This window comes from Vidua macroura, chromosome 8 (assembly GCF_024509145.1).
Source record: "Vidua macroura isolate BioBank_ID:100142 chromosome 8, ASM2450914v1, whole genome shotgun sequence".
Lineage (NCBI taxonomy): Eukaryota > Metazoa > Chordata > Aves > Passeriformes > Viduidae > Vidua > Vidua macroura.
This window is the reverse complement of record NC_071578.1, coordinates 34066959-34090707: the sequence shown is the minus strand read 5'-3', so window position 1 is coordinate 34090707 and position 23749 is coordinate 34066959. Positions and strand designations below refer to the sequence as shown.

The following is a 23749-nucleotide window of genomic DNA, read 5'->3' as shown; positions in this document are numbered from 1 at the left end:
CTTCTCCCTGCCAGGATGGGAAGGAAAACTGCCAGCAAACCCCAGTGATGTCAGGCAAAAGATCAGAATCCTTAATTCTGCCTGGGGAAGGAGGTGTGAAATGAATTTTGCTGTGCCAGGCTAGAGCAGCGGGATAAGCTGCTTACTAGTGAAATGCAACCAACTTCCAAAAGAATTGTCACTAAAACATGTTTACACAAGTGGGAAGAGGAGGAGTATGCTCCAATTGTCAAAAACCCGTGTTTGCCTCAACTTCACGGTGAGAGTCGTTAAAAACTCGTCAGGCAGAAGCTTCCCAAGGTGCATCTCCCCTTTCCTGGTGGCTGCGTGAGCAGCTCCCGGGTCTGTTCCAAAGAGATTTGCCAAGTACCTCTTCAGGCTGGCGGAAAGATGACAGCAACTGGTGTTAAGTGCTCTCAGCACCTCCCTGTGAGTGTGTGCTGGTACTCTGCTCCCAGAGGGAACCGTTTGGAAGGCAGCTTTCGGAGAGCACAAAGGCGGTCTGATGCCAAGGAAAAGGACACAATCAGCCCAAAGGCTGTAGCTGGGTACAAGCAAGGGCACCCAGCAAAAGCACAGATGATTTGATTGCCTGACAGGCAGGCTTGAAAGCAGACAGGCAATTTGGTCTGGGAAACATAAACAGCAACACATTTGAGGGGAAAATGAAAAGCAGTCCCAATTCCTAAACGACTCCCACTGCTGTTTGTGCATGGCCAAACAGCCAGCTCACTGTGGAGGGAGGAAATGGGATGAAATAATCACTAGCACACGTGGGTTTTGCTGAAGCACCCCAATCCCTGGCTGAGACACTCTCCACCTCTACCACAGCATGATTCCATATCCATGGAAGCAACTAGGAATGGGCAGCAGCACCTGTTTTGTTACAAAACACCCAAGCACCAGCACCTTCCATTTTCCAAAGCGTTCATCCTAGGGCAAGTTGAAATCCTGTGTCGCTATTTTTACCAAATGTGGAGATTTACAGGAAAAAAACAACGTTGTCTTGAGATCTCTGAAGGATTCACAATGGAATCAAAGAGCTTGGTGCTGCTTTTAATGGAGAAACCACCTACAAGGCATATGTTTTTTGACACGCTCTGAAACGGTCACTGGAAAGCGCTCTAATCGTCAATGCTTTCTTATTATCATAGTTATGTGCTGTGCTGGAAGTTTAATTACAGAAACTATCAATGCAACAGGAGATAAACACTTTGTTTTTGAAGGGAATTAATTTATTTGGAGATCTACATCACACAGGCACACTGCTGGAGATCCAAGCAATGCCTGACCTCAATATCGTTAAATCGTGCTCCCGCGAAGCTCTCCTGGATTTTGAATACTTATTTTAAGAACAAACTTCCTTCTTCTGAAAAAAAGCCATGTTTCAACACCGGTGATGCCCCAAAAGCCCAGTTCTAGTAGTTTTCTTGGAAAACCAGCAATCCACAGACATCAAAGAGGCAACTTTGTGACATTTTGGAGGAAGGAGTAGGAAGGACTCTGGCAACCCCCAAGAAGAGAGCAGTGGGAAAAGCTGCGGGGAAATGCCATGGTTCCCATGCTTTGGAGGAGTCATGATGCATCCCAGCTTGGAGTTCCCAGGTTCCCATTGAAGATTCACGTCCTCTAAAGCCTTTCACTGAGGGATCAGGCACAGAGCAGACCCGCTACGGCCACCTCAAGAGAAGCACAGCTGCCCAGATGTCGCGTAGTAGCCAGAGGCATCCGAGGAGAACCTCTGGGAGAGACGCACCGAGTCCAGCTGCACCACCCCGAAGTGGAAGTTCTCAAAGAGCTGAAAGGAAGAAGAAAAAAACCACTTGAAGGGCAGCAGAGAAATGGAGCCAGCAGCTGGCCCACAGCTCTCTTGCAGGAGCTGGCCCTGTCAAAAGCCTCTACTCACGGATTGGTTTTGCCTTTAAATCAAAGCGTTCTTTACATTATTTTTCCCACTAAAGACTGCACTTGAACTCTTTTTATCTACAGCAGCAGCTGCTCAAACCTCCCCTGTTTTGCTACTCGTGTCAGTGAGAGAGTGTGGGGAGGTACCACTGCTCTGGAGGCACCACCCCCGGGTGGCTCTCAGGTCGCAGGCTCTGCAGGAGCGAGGTTTGAGGCCAGGAGGTTTGCACCAATCCAGGCCACAGGATGCAGGACTTAACAGCTACAGCTCAGTCCTAATTCAAAGTAGCAGGCTGGAGGCACAAGGCTCCTCATCCCAGCACTGACCCCGCTTTGTTCAACAAATCCGTCTTTGTTCGGCAAAGACTTGAGTGCAAATTAAGGAAAGCAAGCCAACTCCGGCGCTCGGGGGGTGTGTCCCTGCCCATTAATCCAACCCACGAAGCAGACCAAAAAAAATGACATCAGAATTTCTTACAAGAAGTTATTGCTGGAAAAGCCTCGCATCCAAGCGCAAAGTGCTCCTCCCGTTCCATTAAGCAGCAGGAAATTGCTCTACCTGGGAACATCAGCTGTGCCTCAGGAAAAGCTTCTCGGTGGAGATGCTAATTTGGAAGCTCTGTTTAACTGGAAAGCTGTGAGTCACTGAGAACCTGAGCAGTGACTTCTCCCCACCTTGGAGATCTCCAAAATGTCCATTCCATCTGTCTCCTATTCAATTTTCTATCTGTCCCTGCAGGCGTGGGCTTGAGACAGTCCCACAGCCCTTCCTGCCCTTTACAGAAGGCAAGAAGGAAAGCCAACACATTAATCCTCCTGGAGCCAATGGTGCATCAATTCCTCCATAGAGGGACTGACTGAAATCCCAAATAACTACTTAGCATCTGAAAGGCTGCACTTCACCTCCTCCAAAGAGGCATTTGGCTCTGCCTGGCACTGATTTGGGCACAACTGCTCTTTTGTTGTTTGTCCCAAGAGTATTCTATACCCTTTTTTCCAGAGGAGACCAGCTAGTTTTCTTTCAGGATAATTCCTGGGTTCGCTGTCAGTCCACAAAGGAAAAGAGCCATAGGGAAAGTGATTCCTTGCCCGTCTCGGGGCAGAGCAAGAGACCCCAGGGCAGCAGCAGCATGGCCTCAAGGGACACTGTGAATGGTGGCTCCACAGCGTCACTGCCCTAAAGAAGAGCAGCCTGCAGAAAAGAAGCTGTGCTAAGGAAGCATCTCAAACAGGGAGAGGAGGAAAAGAGAGGAAGAGAAATGACAGCCACACAAACTCCATTTCATACAATTAAAGATTTATACAAGAAAGATTAATTATGTTCCCAAAAGCCTGTGTCTTTCATGTTGGAGGACTTAGGATAAAATATCTCATTAATAAGAGATGGCAGTAAAAAGGGGTTGGTCACCTTTCTCTTTGTTTTGGCTGACCTCAGAAGGATGGTTTCCTGCTCTCTGGGGCTCCCCGCAATGCTCTGCCACTGTGCCCACCCACCTCAAACCTTCACACCTGTCCCTGTCACAGTGGCTGCTCACACTGTCACTCCTTCCCATCACAGAGCACTCTGCACCCAAGAAAAACAGAAATCACCTCTCTCTTGATTCCTAACAGAGGGAGTGGTAGGTGTGCTGGGAAGCAAGGAGTACTAGGGTTCGAAGAGGGCTTCCTCCAATGCCTAAAGGGACTCCAAGGGAGCTGGATAGGGAATTTGGACAAAGGCATGGAGTCAAGGAGGAATGGCCTCCCACTGTCGGAGCATGATTCAGATACTGGGAAGCAATTCCTCCCTGTGAGGTGGGGAGGCCCTGGCAAGAGAAGCTGCCCTGTCCCTGGAAGTGCAAGGCCAGGTTAGATGGGCCTTGGAGCACTCTGATCTAAGGTGTCCCTGTCTACGGCAAGAAGGATGGAACAAGGTGGACTTTAAGGTCCCTTCCAACATAAACCATTCCAGAATTCTATGAAGAAAACAAATTAAATGCTGGGATGTGCCAGACCCATCAGCAGCGCTAGAAGTCAAACCTTTCCACAAAATAACCAAAGGGAGAGTTTTGTTTATGCTATTGCTGGACACCACAACCTGTTTTTCTTACTAAATACACATACTTCAAAGCAAAAATTAGTTAATGAGACAAAGCCTCCCTGAGCCCCTCTTGCCTCACAGAGCCTCAGGCACGTCACAGCAGAAGGATGAATGGAAAACCCCAGAAGACACTGCCCAGGTCAAGGGCCCTCCATTTGTACACTGCTAAAAGTGCAGCAAAGCCATTGTACCAAAGCACTTTGTATTCTCTTGGCTTTTTTAAGATTCACCACCTCCCGTGTGTTCTAGCAGCTGTGTGTTTCCCAGGGAGGAACGCTGCTAGAACTATTGATTTTTGGTAATGTGGCTGTACTTTCTGAGAGTAAACATGCTACAAGATTTAGAGGACAGACACTTTTTTCTGCTCTTGTTTCAGGCCAGCTTCTCACCGATGCTCCTGTGCTCCCTGAGGCTTCCCATGACAGAAGCCACTGCACAGAAGGCACGGAGATCACTGCACATCTGAGACCTGCCTCAGGCAGCGTGGAGAGAGGCCCCTCAGACATCACCCTCCAACACCTCTGAAACACCAGGAATCCTCCAAGACCTCTGAAATACCAGGAAGTGGCTTCCCATCACAAAAGCATCCTGCACTTGGGTCCCTGGGGACTCAGGAAGAGATTGCAGAGAGCCAAGTCTCTGCTTCTGACTTTCACTTCTATTTATCTTGAGGAGAAGCCAAGCAGAGCCAAGAAAGATATTTATAACTCCCCCCTCTCCCCAGCCACCACGGAAATGCTCTGGTTTCGGAGGAGCCCTGGAGCACAGCTGATGAAATGTCTCCTGGGAAAGCATCTTAGCATTTTTTATTCCGCACCAGGAAAGAAGGTACCTGGAGGTTGTTGCCATTCAGAAGCAACAGCTGATAACCCCAAGACTGGCCGACTCCTCTTCCTGTCCTTTCCTATGGCTGCCAAGGGCCCACCTTTTCCTGAAAAGGCTGCAGGGAACACGAGGAGATGTGGATCAGGAGCAGCCAGGAGGGAGGCAGGGGAGGAGAAACGCAATCACCCGCAGAGCCGTGTCATTTGATTGGAGTGGGACGTGAGGCTCAACAAAAGCACAGTAATTCTATAAATCCAAACATGCCAAAGGATTTATGTCCTCGATGCCCAAGGAATAAATAAGAGGATGGAGGTTGGGATTTTTTTTAAAGTATTATAAATGAGAATGAACCTGATGGAGGTAAAGGTCAGCTTACAGAATCAACATCACGCATGCAGTGCAAGCTACTAACTCCCATCAAGGGAATAGCACTTAGAGGACTAAGTGCCCTCCATCTCCCTGCTGCCTTCCCAAATTGAATTAGAATGGAATAAGGAAAGAGCACTGTTAACTTTTAACCCCAGACCCAGCACCTCCAAGCAAAGGCCCCAGGGATGTGCCCTGCCTTTCAAGCCACAGCCAAAGGTTTGGGAAATGCTCTGTGAGGATGCCTGCATCTCCCATGGGGACAGAGCAGGTGCCTGGAGAGTGACAGCAGCAGCATCCCGGGATCTGTGGGGGATGGCACAGACTACAGCCACACTGCCCTCCCCAAAAGCCATGAGCTCCCAAGAGAAGGAGAGAACTGGATGATGGATAACCCATATTTCACAGGTCAGCCTGCGAACTACCGCAGGCCCAAATGCTCCTCTCTCCCCCTCTCCCGTCCTGGGGACTGGGTCCAAGGACACACCACTCAGGTCATTATGAAAGGCAGGCAGCCCTGTGGTAGCTCCCAGAAAGCAAGTTTTCCTCCACTTCTCCCCCCAAAGTCATTTATCCTGAGTCAGGAAAAGCCAGCAGCACCACAGTCATTTCTGACACCACATTTTCTCCCATAAGACAATTCTGTTCCAATGCTGGAAACCCTTCTTCCTCTGAGGTGCGTTCCCCTCCATTACCCACAAATTACCCAGCAGACCTCCCTTGGGATGAGACAACCATTTTCTGAAGGAAGACAAGAGGCTGAAGACTTGTTTTGGGAAAGATGGAATCACACATCAAACCGCTCACTCCTTGCAAACCTGAGCCAAAACTGCTCGTACAGACTTCAACCCCTAAACCGCAACAACTTCCTCATCAAAGACAGAGCAACAGATCAAACCCAGGATGCCTCTTTGCCACATTTTCTTCCTCTTTTTAAGCCTGTGAAGTAGGTTTTGCTGAGGCAAGGAGGAGGATGACTCCTCAATGAAGAAGTTAAAGCAGGCGCCTAAACGATGTCGTGTTCCCAAACACGGGTGTTTGTCAAGCTGTCCTCCTTGGGGGGCTCGCTTCCCACAGACAACCCTCCTGGAATGAGACAGCACCTCTGTGCTCCAGCCTGGGAACAACAGCAATAAATCACACCTAACCCACAGAAGGACAGCAGCGATGTGTTTCAGCTCTGGTTATGAAGAGCGGAGGTGCCAACGCAAACTGGGGCTTTTAAATCACCTGTCACGGGCTCAACAAGCATGAGAAATATTAATGGATTTGGCTGGAGAAGCACTGGGAAGTGGGAGGACAAAGTAAGTCCATGGAAAGGAAGGGAGGCAGAGGTATTTAAAACTTCCTTCACGTAATCTCTAGCTCACATTCACGCTGCCTTGGCCTGGATTTTGCCACTACCATCAGGATTATCGATCAGTTTTTAAAGCCTTACGTCGTTTATAGTAGTCAGCCAGAAGAAGACCCATCCTAAATTAATAAAAAGTCCAAGCAGCTCTGCTGAGAGCCTCGGAAATGCCGAGGGAGCAACAACTCACTGCAATTAAAAATTCCCACTAACAAGCAGTGATACCACGGGATAAAATGGATGTGTACACACACAAACACACACACACACACACACCTCCCCGGACTGCAGGGAGTTCTGCTGTGAACTCCAGCCCCAGAAAGCAGTGCCTTAGGGCTGGGCTATTACAGATCAACAGCACAAAACTGTCCCCGGTGACTCAGCGCTGCACCGTGTAATGTCATTAGCCTGTGACAATCCGCCTCACAACCCCCCCCCCCCCCGCCGCTGCCCTCGGCAGGGAGCTGAGGGAGGGTCCCGTTTCCCATATCCGGAACGAACACAGAAATTAGCAACTTGACAGAGGCTGGGAGGAAGAGGCTCGTAGCTCCAGGAGCCTAAGGCTGTGGATGAGCTCACCGTCATTCCCTCTGCGTGGTCCATGCTGTGGATGGGATGCCAGCAATCCCTCCTCTGCTGTTTCTCCTGGGTGGAAGATGTTTATCCACCCCAAGATCCCATCGAGGAAGGGTGTGAAGAGCCTGAGCACCACTGGGCTGTGCCTCCATGGTAGAGCACGTGCAGGAGGGTCACACTGACAGACAACCCACCACCGGGAATCGCGGTCCGGCAGCCGACGGCAGCGCACGGACAGCTCCAAGCAGGAGATTAAACGGAGGCTTTGGAGGAGCTGGAGGCTTTACAGCTTCAGCTGCTCTGCACGAAGTGACAACACTCACCAGCTCGCCTGCCAGCAGCACAGCCCCAGCGTGTCCCGATCGGGAGCAGCGGTGAATGAGGGAACAGGCTCGGAAAGCCTGTTGGAATTTCTGTTGGAAATCAGGGTGTTACGGTGCTGTTATCCCCCCTGGGGAAGGGGAGGAACAAACAAAATCCCAGGCACCCGCTGACAAGCATGGAGAAAAATTAAGCGGCGTTTCTGAAGAGGTGCCTCAACACAGAGCAACAAAACCTGTTTGTCTGCAGACTTTCTGCACTCTCCCCTGGAAATTTTTCCACCTCGTAAGGGATGACACATTCAAATTAAAGTTCGTATAACATATCCACAGCTTGGGATGGAAAACACTGGAGAAGAGCAGAGAACAATAACCCTTCCAAATCATCTGGCCAAAGCACAACCGCAGTTCCCATGCCAGACACAGCAGGAAGGCGCTGACTCCTCAGCAAATTGCTGGATTACTGATACCAGCACCAGGCGAAAAGGACTGATAGAGGAACTGGCAAAAACATGGAAAGATTAAAAATCTTAAAAAAATTAAATTCTGAAATGTGAACGTAACACTCAGAAACACTGATGGACTCTAAGACAGTACACTGAACTCCAGCAAACTCTGTCCATCTGAGCTCCTCTCATTAACCTCCTTTGCTGCACAAATCGCAGCCTCCAATTCTACTTTTGGGATCCCACCTACCTGTTTAACGCACCTCAGTCCTGCAGCCTCCCACACAGACCTGCCAGGACCTCTCCAGAAGGCTGTTATCTCCACAACTGCCACAGTTCCCAGGTTGCAGTATGTGCTGGCAGAGTTCCTTCTTCCTCATCCCAAAAAATTCACCAAACCCTGTCCCAGCTGTGACCCAAACTCCCCCAGACTATGACAGACAAACCCCAAAACAAAGCCCCTAGTGGCTCTCAGAAGATGAGACACAACCAGGCAAATTGGTAAGATCTGGCAAGTTTGTTAAATGAATAGATTATTCTTCCTTCTATTTTTGACTTTCAAAATTTTCTGCAACAATTTGGTGCCAAAAAAATAAATACCTGATTCCCGTGTTATTCACCCTGGACACCACTCTGCCAATGATTATCTGTCAGAGGTTTAATTGCGCTTGGAAGCTTGCCAGGAATAATGCATGAGAAGCATAGGAAAAGCAGGCAGACATTCATCCAGAGAGGCAGCTCTTCCCAGCATTCCCAACCTCCTCCCCAAATTAGCAACTGCTCCCTTTCCATGGCTTTTTAAAGGATGGCTGGCTGGCCATCCAACATTTTCCGAGACTGTTCAGGTGTTACACTCTTGGAAAATGTTGGGCAGAGTCACAAGGGTGGAAGACAGGTAGGAAGGACAGAGAGGGCGGTTGTCACCTGGGCTGTCACCACCAGCACCAGCCACAAGGCTGCAGATTGTTTTCTTCTGCAAGTGTGCAGCTGGCTCTGGAGTGTCTCTCCATCCCCAATATAGCATCCAGTCCTTCCACAAGGAACAGCCCTTCCCCTCTCCTTTTCTTCCAGCCTCCAGCAAGATTTAAAAGGTAGCAGCAGAGACCTTTTCACCTCATCTCCCTTAGGAAGAATAAAGCGGGCAGACTTCAGGAGGGAGAAAATCTTGTGTCATAAAAGTCCCAGTAGCCTCTCTCTTGGGAGATACCCAAGTCGGGGCTATCTCCTCTATGACACGGGAAAATCCCTTACAATTATATCACTGGTGCAGTCCCTTGGAAACAACAGAACCATCTCTCTCTGGCAAAGTACCACCAACATAAGAAGCAGCAGCAAGTTCATGGAGAAAGATCCAAGGCGCATGATGGGAGGTTTCCTTTTTATATTTTTATTTCCTGAACCAAAGTAAATGCCACGTAAACGCCAAGAAGCTCTTGGTACATTCACAGATGCCATCTCATGGGTGTTCTGCACACATTCCATGTAGGAATCTGAAGTGACAAACTGAAGAAAGCACCAGTGAAGGTCATCAGCTCCACCATCCTCCCCTTCTCCAAGGCAGGAGGAGCTTGGTGGTGGCAGATCCTGGATTAATATCTCTGCTCCCTCAAAACAATCAGGACCCCCTTTTCCCAGCTCTTCTAGAGCAGTGCTTCCTTATGCTCCCCTTTACAAAGATTTTCCTGATCCCTTGCTGCATTTAAGCCCATTATTTATCACTTTATCATCCACTACTGGCAACAGCATTTCTAAGCTTCAAGAGTTTTTCCTACATGCTGCCCTCCTTCCCTTTATTACCCTTAAAACAACTCTTTCAGCCCCAGCTTGCAGACATTTTGTACCCCTCCAATTATCTTACTGTTGTCCCCTGGGCTCTTTGCACCCATCCACAGTACCCAAAACGAGACAAACCCTTCAGCTAAGCATAGTCAGAGGTTCACTTTAAAGACATTTGCCTCTTTTTTTTATTTCCATGGGCTGACTCAGTCTGGAGCAGCCCCTCATAAGCCAAACCCTGGCTTGTCAGGCTGGTACTGAGGAACTCCTCCATCCTACACCGGTGTCACCGCTCACTCCAGGACCTGTCCTCGTTTGCAGCTGCCTGTTTGTTTCTGCCTGATTTCCCAACATTGTTTGGAGCTCTGTTCCCTCCTACTCACGTGTGCAATATTCCTGCCTCTCCCCAGCTGGGTTTCACCTGCAGACCTCAGAGTGTATTTCATGCTGCCCGTAATACCCTCCTGACCTCCACGGGTGGGACGAGTACGAGGTTTCCAGCTCTGTGCATATGGAAGCAGCTGATCCTTCTGTGACTGCTGCCATGTGAAACCTCAGCTCTTCATAAAACTGGAGCAAAGCCACCTCAGCTGCCAGAGGGTGATGCAGCAGTGGGGAGGGTGACATTCAGCAATAGTCTAAATTAATCTGTCAGGCTGGATTTTTTTCAAATAGAACTGTTCAGGGCCGGGTGCAGGCCTTTGTTCAGCTGAGAACCCCTCCCTCCAGGATTTCCCCCCCTCCTCACAAGCCAAATCTAGTGGTGCTCCTGCTACTTCCATGCTGCAAAACCTTTGCTTTAGCTCACAGTTTTGGGTCCGTTCCCCCCATCACAAATCCATGAAAATTCATGTGCTTCAGGAAATCAAACCCCAGTTGCTATGGTGAAAGGCATTCTGCAAACTAAGAAACAAATACAAGTGGGACATTTGGAGGTTACCAGATTTTTGCACGTCTTTCAGACAAGGATAAAAACCCTTTCAGCAAATTAAAGGCTCCGATATGATCCCAGACCTACACCTCAAGCGTGAGGGATTTGCAGTACACCTTAAGGAAATCAATAATCAAACACTGCATTTCTCCACAGAAGCCTCATCCTCATGGCTCCTATTACAGCAAATGCAGCAACAGTTTCTAAGAGCTGGGCTTTGCCTTTGCTGCAGAGATGGCAGGAGGCTTGAGAGGCATCTGGGAATACCAGGACAAGGAGCTCCCGTCAGTGTGACCTCTCACTACGCCCACCAAACACCAAGAGGAGGAGTCTAGCTGCAGAGCCAGTACATTAATTCAGACAGACACAGAAAATTATCCAGCAGAAGGGTCATGGCACCTTGGGGATGAACTGTCTACTTTTGCTAATCAGTGGGTTGGGGTTTTTTGCATTTAATGTGCTGGGTCCTTGCCTTCTATTAAGGCGCTGCTGTAATTCAGCCCCTGCCAGCTCCACAGAGAAAAATCATCTTCTTAAGATCAAAGAGGTGACACTGCCCCAGCTGGCTGGCGGCACAACAGGGATCTCAGGGAAGTGAGGAGGGGGGATGCTCACTGGGTGGGAGGCAGAGGCACTCACAGAACCTCCAAAAGGCTCGGCTGCTGGCCTAGGTGGGAGTGTAGAGGTGCAGGGGAAAGAACATTCAGAGACTCTCAACAAACCCTTTCCAGCTCTCACAGCTCTTGCTAAAATTAGTCAGAGGGGTGTAGAGCACCTCCGAGAGAAAAGAAAAAAAAAAGGCTTTTCCTTTTCTTGGTAAGGTCACCAAAGAGATCTCTGTCACGCAAGGGCAGCACAAACCTTCTGCTCTGCATTCTCAGCGCAGTGGCTCAGCCTTCCCCCAAAACCTCCAACACTACCTCCAAGGCCTGAACACTCCAACAAAGCTATCTTCCCTCCTTTGTCTGCTCTGATTTTTCAAATGCCACTTCAGATTCCTGTTTCATCAAGTGCAGATAACATGAATATGGCTTTTTCTCCCCTTGAAGAACATAATTCGCAGGAAAGCATTTTCACAGCAACCCAAATTTAATCTCCTTTTTTCCCCCCCATGATTATACAAACTTATCTCCAGTCGTATCTGCTCAACCTCACATCCTCCCATCCCACTGTTGCTCTAATTGCACGCTGCTGAGCCCCCTCGATTGTTCTGGTACCTCTTGGTAATGGCAGGAATTCTCCCCTCTGCAAAGTGGCATCACAGCCTTTCATTTCTGCTTTGGATTCTTCTGTAAAAACGAGGTGAGGAAAGCACTGGCTTCTTTCTGAGATCCTGATGTTGCACCACAATCTCTTACCGAGTCTCCCCTCACCCCAGTGGATTCTTTGTTTGGTATTTTTAACTCTAAACTTTCTAAGCAGCCACCTCCTGTTAGGTATTTGTTCCAGCTGTCAGTCCTACTTTGGATCTACATCTTTACCACATTACTGAGGATAACAAGATGTTCTTCTTACCCTTTCTGAACACCAGGCAGTCTTGAAAACCCACCTAATGCTAGTTCTTTGGCTCTTTGATTCACCTCAGCTTAGAAATCTATCAGGAAAAGACTCAGCCTCCTTAAATCCACAAACAAAAATTACACAGAAGGCCTGGATTCCAACTGCTGCAGAACACAAGAAACACTCCTCCTCTGCAAGTGGAACTGGCTCTGCACAGGGGCACAAATTCATTTGTTTAGAGCTTGGTGGACTTGGGGTATTCTGGGGGGTCAGGGGTTTATTCAGGCCAAGGTTTTTCTTTTCCACTGCACCTCTCTCCATGGCATTGCACCAAATGTTTTAAACTGAACTGCTGCATGCTGCAGCCACCACATTGCTCTTACCCAGCAGGACAGACATGGTGACAGGGAACACCACTGGCTCTCCAGGGTGTCAGACAGTAAATGCACTTTCTCCCTGCTCCCAGTGAAAGCAGGTACAATGCCATAACTCAATACACTCATGCAGGCCTCAAAAGAGAAGGAGCCTCATCAAATGATGCCTTATCTGACCTAGAAGCCCTCCCTGGGCACTCTTGCAGCCCCGCTGCTGGACCAGGGCACGGCAGCATGTGTCACCACCTTGGCTGATCCCATTCCCAGTCTTCCATCCCAGCTTAAAGTCTCCCCTAATGCCCTAAAGACATAAGATGTGCAGCTTTCTGCTGCTGTACCTCAGTAGCTGTTCCCTCAATATTTAATCTTGTAAGCTGTTAATGCACGGATCTGTGCTAAGCGGCAGAGTTCAGCTTTTTCTGCACTCAGAATTGTTTGAACGTGGCAAAGGCCATTCATTTACTTCTCAGACCTCAACTCAAGCCAAAATTCATTCCATTTTGACCCAGTGAAGGTCCAGGTGGTTTTCTTCCTTTCCTTTAAAACGTGCAACAGAAATTTTTGGCCAGTCAGCCTTTTTTGCGCTTCTTTTAGTTTTTATTTATTCACTGCAGCCTTAGTTGGATTTTTTTTTTTCACTAAACAAAAATAAATAAAAGCCCGGAGGCAGCGCAGCCTCGTCTCCGGAGATGCCGGCAGCTGCCCCGGCCGCCTCCGTGCCAGCGCTGTGCCAGCTGCGGCGCGGGGCACGCGGCCACCGCCAGCCAGGACACGGCAGGGAGCTGCCAAGGCAGCATCTCCCCCAGGCCTGGCCCTGCCGGAGCTGATGGGGCCTTTCAGCCAGGAATCGCTGCCTCCTCCCTCGGCTCTCAGAGAGATGAGACACTCTGCTCCTGGCCGGTGCGTGCCTGGGATGTTCAAAGCCAGCCTAGAGGGAATACGTATCGCTCCATGCGAAGCGGTCCATGAAGCATCCCTAGCTTTTTGGGACTAGACCAGAGAAGTGCAAAGGCAAAGCTTTGCTGGACACAAATCTCACACAGCCCTTTGGGCTCTCAGCTCCACCTATGCCAGGAAACCTTTTTCAGGGATATTCTTCAAGACAGAAGTAATTTAAACTCCCAAAAGCAAGTCATCCTACAGGATCTATTTTCTGAGCAGTGTGGGAAGGTACCGGCCTGCACAACCATTTATTAGCACAAATAGGAGTGTATGTTTAACTCTGTGGAATGGGTAGAACAAAGGATTATTAAATAAAATTCTGATTAGTTCAGCTGAAAGCAAAATACCAGCTGGAGCCTGGTGTAGCACAGGCATGTTATCAGCAAACATGTGCTGCCAGCGCATCTGCACACACACACACAGCTCTGACCATGGGGAGCCTCAGCCTGGAACAGCAGAGCCACAGCACTTCCATCGTGCTCTGTGCTCCGACAGCTCCAGTCCTGCCCTGAGCCTTTGGCCCTACAGGGCTGCACAATGGGAATGAGAGTGATGAAACCTGCGTTTTCCCACTTACCCTCCTACCAGCAGCCATGCTTTGTTAGCGTTCCAAGTGGGAGCACAGCCACTCAGCACAGCTATCACAGAGTCCCACCGCCTGGAATCACATGCAGGGCACATGGCCCTCCCTCCCACCAGCCTGCCTAACTGCAGCCATATTCATTAACAGCCCGTCCTTTGGATCCTGGTGCAAAAGTTAATGAAGCCACTTTGCGAGAGGGCAGCCTCCCCAGCACAAGATAAATAATGGATATAAAAGCAGGCTGGGAGGGAACTGGTGCATCCCTGCAAGGTCATGCTGGAATGCATCAGTGGCTCACTGAGGCTGGGCTCCTCCGGTAAGAAGCCTGGAGCTATTTATGACTCATGTAATTAATTAATGCCAACGGGCGTTCTGCTGCAGGCACGTGGGAGACCAAAGGGAAATACAAAACGGGCAGGTTAGGAAATGTAGTGGAGGTGGGAGAGAAGGATGACATTTCTTGTAGCAAGACATGCTTTGAAGTAATTACCAGCAGTTCAAACAGCCACTAGCTCTTTTGGCTACGTCAGTACAAAATCAATTAGGAGCTTTAAAAATGCATCGGGCTCATATTTCCGAGAGCAACGAGAATAAGAAGTAGCCTCGGAAGGAGAGCAGTTGCATTTACAAGCACTGTGCACCGTAAGACCCTTCCCCACATCCTCAGACCCCACAAACGGTGTGACCAGCAGAGGGAGCATCATTAATACCGTCCCAATCACAAACAGTTTGGGATGAGAGCACGGAGGAAGACCCACAGTTTGATTTGATGCGTCTCCAAAGCCTGAGGGCAAGTTTAACAGAAGCAGGAGAAAGGAGCTACGGTGAACGTGGAGAAAGCAGAGTCCTGCAGGCACTCAGGGCTCCTGACACACATCTCCCCCTTCCAGAGCCAGCTCTCCCAATGCTGAGAGCTATCCAAAACTGCAGATCACGTCAAGAAAGGGACCAGGGCTGTGGCTTCCCTGCTCCAGCTTGCAATACTGCAGTCTCACAGTGCACACTCAACATGTGGTGACGCTGAGTCATGACACCGTGCTTGCACAGACCGTTTGAGGACAATGAGAGCTTAACCTAATTTTGTCCCTTTGTTTGTCCTCTGCACACAGATCAATCAGTTCCACTCCCTGCCTTCACATCCCCCTGCATCCAGTGCCTGATACATTATTAAGACTGTAAATACAAATAAAGCACACTCTTCCCCTCCTCTGGGAGGGCTCTAAAGTCCTTCTGGGTTGTCCAGCTCCCACCCAGCCTGCATCCTCTCTCAAGTATCTTCATTGCCAGAATATCTTCTTACGGTTCCCAAATGTATCCATGCATTGTCCTCGCTCCCTCTTATCAGAGCTGCCTGCAACAAATCCTCTCACACAATGAGGATTGCAAATTTGCTTACAAGCCGGTGCTGTTTTCCATTTCTGCTCCTCTGTGCATCTCTTTTCTCTCTGGACACTTGCAGGGGTCAAGCACCACAGCATCAGTCTGCCACAGCCATCTGGATGAGCAGCAGAGGCTGCCTGCAGACCCAACCCTGATTGGCAAAGCCTGGGAGTCTGCAGCATGCTCCCCTCTGAGCCTTACCCAACCTCCACAGTCTTGGGGATCGTGTTTTCTAACCTCCGATCACTGCCAAAGCCCTCAGATCCTGGTGGGACTCCCTACCACTACCCAGTATTTTTCTGGAGCAAATCAATAGCAGAGATTTAAACCAAAAAGAAAAGAGTAAGTGAAATGAGAGCGGGGTTTAGTTTCATAAATATATATGAGTAGAACAAGAGCAACGAAGTGCTTCTTTCTGGTGGGCTGAGAATCAACTCGAGCCTGAGTCTCCAGGGTAAAACAGGAGCGGAGTAAACGACAACATGAACACCCACTTAGCATTCGTGCTTCATATTCCTGCTCTGAGCCTCAGCAGCTTAAGGAATGCTCCTGTTAAATACTGTAATGCTCCCAATGACGAGTGATCTGGACTGTTTATTTTCTAAACAGATTCCCCCCTCCCAACCCCCAAGCCCCAGGAGATCCCATAAGCCTAAGACAAAAGCAATCTAGAAGAGGTGTTTCGACCTCTTTTGGCTATACAATATCCATAGCTGGCTCCATTTCCTTAATTGTTTCATACTGACCTTGAGGATATTTTGGCCATTGAATGACTCCCGCTCCTTGAAAGATGATTTACCAGTCATTGTGTTGTTTCGTTCTTCAGCTGTAGAAAGAAAAGCCACCAGCAGAATGAGCTTCAGATGGGAGAACTCTGTGTGCTGTACTTCACCCCCCACCTCTGTCCCTCCCCAAAGTCAGCTGCCAGCTAATAAACCATCTTTGCCGAGTTCTCAGTGCAAAAAAACCCCACTTCCACTTGGATTTGAGGAGGAAAAGGGCTGGAACTGGTGCCTCCATTGGGATCACCTCTGTCCTGGAGGAAAGGCCCTAAATCACAGCTACTGCTGTGGTGATTCTGTAGGGCTGACTGCTCAGTGCAACACACCTGCTTCTCTCTGGCTCATTCTCATCCCACATCCTGCCATGTCAAGGGTGTGAGACAGCACTTGCATGGCCTGGAACAGCACCAGATTCCAGGCTGAGCATGCCAGCACAACGCCAGGCGGGATGCGGCCGGCACCGACACAAACCTCTGCTGCCTGCACCATACGTGTGCTGTGGATGCTTCTGTGGGGTGGGCACACAGCCACACACACACAGACATTCAGAATAGCAGCCTAGGCCTACAGCAACTGCCAAAAGCCTACAGCTGAGATCCATTTCCCCAGAGCACGGCTGGGTTTTTATATAATCCCCAAGTACATGATCTGTTCCTTCCACAGGACCTCTGCCTCACTCGGTGAATATATTCAGTATTTCTTTTTCATCTCCATCATTAACTATGAAGTCCCCCTCACATCCAGCTTGCTGTTCAAATCCTGTATGGAATACAAAGCGACTTCTATGGCTGCCTGCGGAATGCTGGCGGAATGCTCTCCCCATTGTGTCTGAATGCCTCTCATGCCTCATGGGGTTGTGCAGAATTTAGACTCAGGATGCCAGACCTAGCTGCCCATGTGCCTCCCCTCACACAGAGCCACAGCAGCACTCTGGGGTCACATTTTCAGGGCTCAGTTTGAGAGCCCCATCTTTACAGGGTTTCTACGCCCTGGGTGTGCTTGTTTGACTTCAGCAGCAGTCAGACCCAAAACCTGCCCAGAAAACAATGACAAAAATCACCTGCTGTTATCACTGTCCCCGCAGAGATTCAGAGAGGCAACAACTAAAGAATTCTTGACACAACCTATTGCAGTGCACAGGGTCCACTGTGCCAGAGCATGCACGCTTGCACACGGAGAACCAGGCTGTAACTCACTGCCCCTCCCCAAGGATGATGCTTTTAGGGCTGCTTTATAAAGTAATGTGATCAGAAGGATGCTACAGACAGCCAGAGCAGACAATCTTTTGGCAGAGACAGCAGACGCCATACACTCAAGAATAGCTCACATTCGGCTTTGCATCACATTCATCTGTCTGCAGCTGATTTAAGGAGAAAGACAATGGAATCACTTTCCTAAAGAAATGAGCAATGTCTAAGTTAACCAAAGAGGATTATGTTTTCATCTTGTTTGAAGGTCAGCACAACACATGGAGTTGTTACCCAGTTTCAATTTAACACCAGGACACAGAGAGCCCAAGATCTCGCCTCTGTGAGGAGTGGCTGAGGTCACTTGCTCTGTTCAGCCTGAAGGAGACTGAGGGGAGACCTCATCAGGGTCTGCAGCTTCCTCACAAAGGGCAGTGCAGGAGCAGCTCTGACCTCTGCTCTCTGTGACCAGGGGCATTGCTGGAGCTGTGCCAGGGGAGGTTGAATATTGGGAAAAAGTTCTTCACCCAGAGAGAACACTGAACAGCCTCCCCAGGAAATGGTCAGAGCTCCAGAAGCGTTTGGACAACGCTCTCAAGCACAGGGTGTGATTGTTGGGGTGTCCTGGGCAGGGCCAGGAGCTGGGCTGAATGACCCTTGTGGGTCCCTTCCTACTCAGGACATTCTACAATTCTACTTGAACATATTTTTCCCTAGCCCAGTTACTATGAGTGCTACAGGGTGCCAAGATTTTGAATCTATGACTTTTGTTCATTGCTTTATTTTCTCCTGGGTTTTATCTGCAGACATCTCCCCCCAGCCCCGTAGGTAAGAAAAACCACACTGAAAAAGCAAACAAAAGCATCTGCTGAGCAACGGGACTACTTTAAATGCATTTAGCAGCAAGGATGAAGGCTCTGTACATACTTGGATCTTTCCTGAAGAGCGTGTTCATGACTGTGGCATGCAGTTTCACCCTGTCCCATTCTTTAAGCATCAGGCCAGAGGCCACAAACCGCTCCACCAGCTGATCAGCAACCATCTGCAGCCTGGGAACCAAAGAGAAAGAGCAGGGCCATGTAAAACAAGGAGCCTCTGCAGCATCAGCTTTTGGCTTTTCAGCCAGGAGGGCAGCAAGTGTGAAATGAAGTCTCTGCATGCACACAGGAAAGGGAGCTAGTCCCTGACGGAAAGCGAGCAGAGGCATCAGCATTCAGCTCTAATGCAAAAAGTTCTGACTGTTGCACAAAGCTTCCTCTGTGATCGCTTCTGCTGCAAATATTCCACGAGGAAGGGCAGATTTAGCACAGCAGAGAGCTCGCTCACAGTGACAGATGTTACTGGGAGCAGAAGGATGCATCTTTCTACTGCCAGGAAACACAATGTGACTCTCCTTGCAAATGCTAAAATCTGCACACCCGCAGGGGCTTGGGCACCTTGACTCCCAGAGGATCTGCTCAGGCACTGCTGCAGCCTGGCTCCTCTCCGTCCCAGATAACCAACCCAGCCTTGGACTTGCTTTCTGGGAGAGCCCAGAACATGGTGACAGGGGCACAAACCCTGTCAGCACATCCTGGTGAACACTCCAGCTTTGGAGCTACTGAGCAAGCAAAATCCAAGGACTTATTCCCACCTTTGTGTCTGGCCTTGAACTGTCAGGATTTGAGGGCAGATCCACCCAGGCAGGTGGACAGGCAGCAGGAGCAGGGATCTGAGCAATGCACTCATGTCTAAGGAGCTGAAGGAACTTCCAGGCTGCTGCTGTGCCCAAAAAATTTCTGCAGTGCCTGATTCTTACCAAGGTAGAGAGAATATGCCAGAATCAAAACTTCCCATCTCCAAAAATAAGGCCAGAGGGTATTATGCCTGTGCAGAAGAATCTGAGCTTCTCCCAGCCTGTCCCAGAGATTAGAGAGCTTTCTGCTCCGTGAGGTCCCACCAGGTTGGTGTCTCAGCTGTGGCAGAGAGTGGCCTGTCCCCAGAGCCTGGGGCTGCCACGCTCTGGATGCCAGCTCCGACCCCACTGCTGGCTTTGGGCTGCCCCTCACGGGCTGCCAGCCCCCATGTGACCATTGCAAGACTCTCGAACTACCAATTGTCACGGCTTTCTACTATTTTCTGGCTTTACTTCAGTGATTTTTAAAATTAGCAATGACAAAGATTAAATGAATATCATTACAGACAATACTAAAACAAATTAACAGAGAATAGCTCAAGTGAAAATGGTGCTTTATTACGTTATAAAGTTAATCAAGGAAATAAAACAAATTAGAATGAATTATAATGGAAATTATTTGCCATGTGGGAGGCATCAGAGCATGATCCCTTTTTCAGTCTGAGCCATTATATGTGCAGAAGGGCTTGCCAACCCCTAATTCTGTCTGCAGTTATGCAAGCTAAGTCAGGATAAATCAAATCTCCTGCTTTACAGCTTAAGCTGATCAAGATCATCCAAAGATCAGGAAGGAACTCCACCCCTCAGCCATGCCAGGAACTACACAGAGCTAACAGGACATCTTGCATGAGACAGGAAGGCACACACCTCTCTCTAGCACAGGCTGCAGCAGTCTGATCCAGCACAGGAAGCCACGTGGCTGCTACTCTCCTCTAGTATTGGCCTTGCAGCTCAGAAACTGCTTTCCCATTTCCCTAAGCAAGGCACAGCAGGTTTCAGCAGGCAAGAGGTTCAAGGAGCTGTTCAGCTGTTCACCTGTGTTACAGGCCAGAAACCAAAGCAGGGTTTTCTGGAGAGATCACCATTTGTCTTCTCTTTATAATCACTGCTGGTCCAAAACAGTGTCTGCTGGAATCTCAAAGGAAGGAAAAGCTGCTCTCCATCAACACAAAAACACCTTTATTTCCCTCTGCAAAGCTAAATGTTCTTCTGGATGCTTGCTCATAGCTAAGGAACTATATAAGGGGAGAAGTGCCAGATGAATGGTATCAGGAGAAGGAGCTTCACCCAGATGGTTGTGGGGCACTGAACAGGGAATTGTCAGTGGTCCCAAGGCTGCCAGAGCTCCAGGAGCATTTGGACAACCCTCTCAGGGTGAAACAGAGTGGTGGCGTTGGGGTGTTCTGGCCAGAGGAGTTGGACTCGATGACCCTGATGGGCCCCTTCCAACTCAGCCTATTCTGTGATTCTGTGAATTAATCTGCAGGTGAGGGCAGGACCAGCCTGGGCCAAGGATTAAAACTTCAAACTGCTTGGCCCTCTCTGAGCCTGCTGCTGTGCAAAAAGCAAAGCAGGCGCTGTGGAAGAGAAGCCTGGCGGTTTCCAGGTGCCATGCAAAGCACAAGGTCTGCTTTTGGCCAAAACCTCAGCTAACAGATCTCTGTGAAGGACAATGGAGTCGTCAGTCCTTTCCTGGGGTGACTGGGGAGTGCTGGTTTCATTTTCAAGGCCAGGTGCTGTTTTCATTTTCAAGACCTCGCTTCTATCCCCTGCCCAAAGCAGCTCTGCCAGCCCTGATGCACATCAGCACTTTCTCCAGCATTATGCCTAAGTGGGTTCTCATCACACAGGGTACAGCTGGCATCTGAAACAGAGCACAGTGCAAGTACCAACAATTCCAGCTGTCCCCAGAGGCAGGCAGACATCACTGTCAATGTAGGCCACGCTTATGCTCTACAGGACTCCTCTCCCAGCTCCTCAGGCCACAGATTTATTTTCAGATGCAACCAGACTGGCAAGCACTGCACCTCAGAGAGAACCAGAGCTCAGTGACTCAGGAGAACAGGCCCAGACCTCAGCTCCCAGAGCTGGTATTTTAGATGCTCTCTACAACAAAACCCACAGAAGGACATTTGGGTCATGCAGTATCTGTCTCCATCTCATCTTTCCAAGTGCTTCTGCTCTCTTTCTCCCTGTGCTCTGTCTCCTGGCTGATCTCTGCTTTGCCCTGGTTCCCTACCTGCCCCATTTGTTTTTATCTCACCTCTTCCAGGGTAGGACAGACTTCAAAGTGGAAGAGCCAAGAAAGGGAAAAGACTTCAATTCCTACTGCCTCCCAGCAGTTCTTACATTTTTCATTTTCCCCCTCATTTCCTTATCCCACTTCCTATCTCTTACTTCAACACAGGCTCCAAAGTGTGGTTTTAAGCAGGGCTGCCCCCCCTGCTGTCTCCTCAGCCCTCAGGGAAAGGATATGCCAGAACATATCCCTTCTTCCCTGAGCCAGTCCCTGCTCACAGCCTCCCTCCTCCAGCTGCACTGCTCCATGCTCCTCTGCTAGCTCCTGCTGTCCTCTAGCAATGGGAACAGACAACAAAAGGGCAGTGCTGTCAGGCAAAGAGAAGGCTGAGGCTCAAAGACAGGAGGTAAAGCTCTTTTGGCTACTCCCCTTCCCTATTTCTGGCAACCAGCAGCACAGAGTACAACAGCTCTTATGTTAATCATAGAATCTATAGTGCTTTAGGTTGGAAGAAGTGTTGAAGATCATCTGCTTCCAAACCCTGTCATGGGCAGAGACACCTTCCACTAGAACAGGGTGTTCCAAGCTCCATCCATGGTTCCTCAATCTTCCAGAAAGCAACAAGAGAAAAGACAGTGCTGCCAGTGGTGACATAGTCCTTCTCAAAAACAAGATGAAGGAAGGTTGTCCAGACACTGCCATATCCTGGGCAGGGCTGTTTGTAGAGCTGAAGCCATCAGCCACAGTGGTGAACAGCACAAACACTCGAGCTGACACCAACCAGGCTTCAAGATCTTGCAGCAGCAGCAGCTCCAAAAGACATTTCACACCCAGCACCTATTCCAGGCTGCTGCAGACACATGAACCAACTCTGTAACCAGGTCATGCTCTTCTGAGGACCTTCTGGGTTAACTGGGTTTTAAGAATAATTAAGTGCAGAATAGAATACGCCAGGTTGTCCAGATTAATCTGGACAGCAGGTTGGGAACTAGACAGTAGAGGCCAAATCATCCTGCCTTCTAAGTCATCTCAGGAGTATCTCCTTGGCCATGTTATCCTCGTGCGAGCCGTGACTCCATCATTCAACATGACAGACTGCTGCAGAAACAAACGACACCCTTCAGCTGCAGCACCAGTGACTGATTTTAAAGAGCAAACACATCACTGCCTTAACTGGTTCAGGAAGCAAGGATGACTTCATCTTGGTGACTGCTGGCCAGAGGACTGCCAGCAGCACCCACCAGAGGGTTTCCCTGGCACTCCAGGGAGGAATGAAAGACAGGAGCAGGGGCACTCACCTGTCTGAGCCATCCTTCATGTGGACTTTGGCATAAAGGACGTCTGTCATGGCAGGGTCATCGTTCATGTACTCCACTCCTGCCACTTCCACCGTCAGGGGCTGGCCTCCAGTAATTTGGCTAAAACCCAAGAAATCCCTAATGTTAAAAAAGCAAAGCATCACACCAGCTCTTGAAATGAAACACATAGTGCTCCTCGTGCACATACCAAATATTTGGGTTTACTATGGGAATGAGATTACTCTTTTTGCCGTAGTGAGACACAAATTTCACGTTAAGTGGGACTTAAATGTTACACAGAGCCTATGGGGCAGTGAACTCCACTCAGGAGTTCTTTTCTGTCCCCTATTTTTCAGCTTGTTTGCACTGCAAAAACCAAAAACTCAAAAACTCAAAAACTCTCCCTAATTCCTAAAACTCAAAAGCCTATGGCTGCTATTGCCTTATCACCCTGAGTGGTAAAAGAATTTAAATTCATACATTCAGCGTTTCAGACACACATTAAGTCAACTTGTCAGTGCTCACAGGCCACCTCAACATGGAGATCTCCATCCACATGTCAGAAAACCCACCAGAAGTAAATGGTTCAAGTTCTCATTCCAGAGAAGCTCCTGCCTCCCTGTGAAAAGACCAACCATAATGTCTCTGATTTTTGCTGGGAAAGGTACTTGACACAGAACACAGCTCTGAGAGCAACATCCAACCAGTAAATAGAGCTGGTTTAAAATCAGCTCCAGCTCTTCATGCAGGATATAATCTGCACTCCCACACCTGCAAAAGGCCTGTAGAATGTATCTGCTTCCCAACACGCTGCCTCCTTGCCTTTCCCAGGAGAGCATCCTGGGGAGGCTGGCACTGCAGCCAGCACTCCCTGTAAGTGATGCCTTGTTTAACACCCAGGGCTCCTGGAAAGAACAGGGAGTGTCTGGGCAGGCAGATGTAACAAACACAAGTTAACAAGGTGAGTGTGACTTTGCTCTGACCTTGCTCACTTCTGTTCAGCTTTTGAGGTTCTCAGCAAAGACTCCCAACTGAAATAAGCAGTGTGATTTCCCTTCCCAGTATAGTTACTGGGAGGGAAACAGCACAAATGTACTATTATGGATATCAAATGAACAGCACTAAAGGTCACATATTCAAAAAGGGTCAAAAAGGTCATAGCTAACTTCACAGGGCACTGCCTGCACTTTAGAAAAGGAAATGAAAGCTAATG

General features: G+C 49.1%; 1 protein-coding gene across 5 annotated transcripts in view; it reads right to left on the bottom strand.

The window, feature by feature from the left end:
- Positions 1-1023: 1023 nt before the first annotated feature.
- The window catches only part of ASCC1 (activating signal cointegrator 1 complex subunit 1), a 35968-nt gene continuing 13242 nt past the window's right edge, over positions 1024-23749 (bottom strand). For 4 of the 5 annotated variants that reach the window (XM_053983258.1, XM_053983259.1, XM_053983260.1 and 1 more), the window contains exons 7-11: positions 22537-22656; positions 18252-18373; positions 16102-16181; positions 15276-15492; positions 13353-13378 (exon numbers count right to left, since the gene is read on the bottom strand). In XM_053983258.1, the coding sequence (XP_053839233.1) occupies positions 13368-13378; positions 15276-15492; positions 16102-16181; positions 18252-18373; positions 22537-22656 (550 nt within the window). In that variant the 3' untranslated portion in view covers positions 13353-13367. Of the gene's footprint in view, positions 1799-13352; positions 13379-15275; positions 15493-16101; positions 16182-18251; positions 18374-22536; positions 22657-23749 lie in introns of those variants that run through there. The other variant, XM_053983262.1, reaches the window with a different exon arrangement.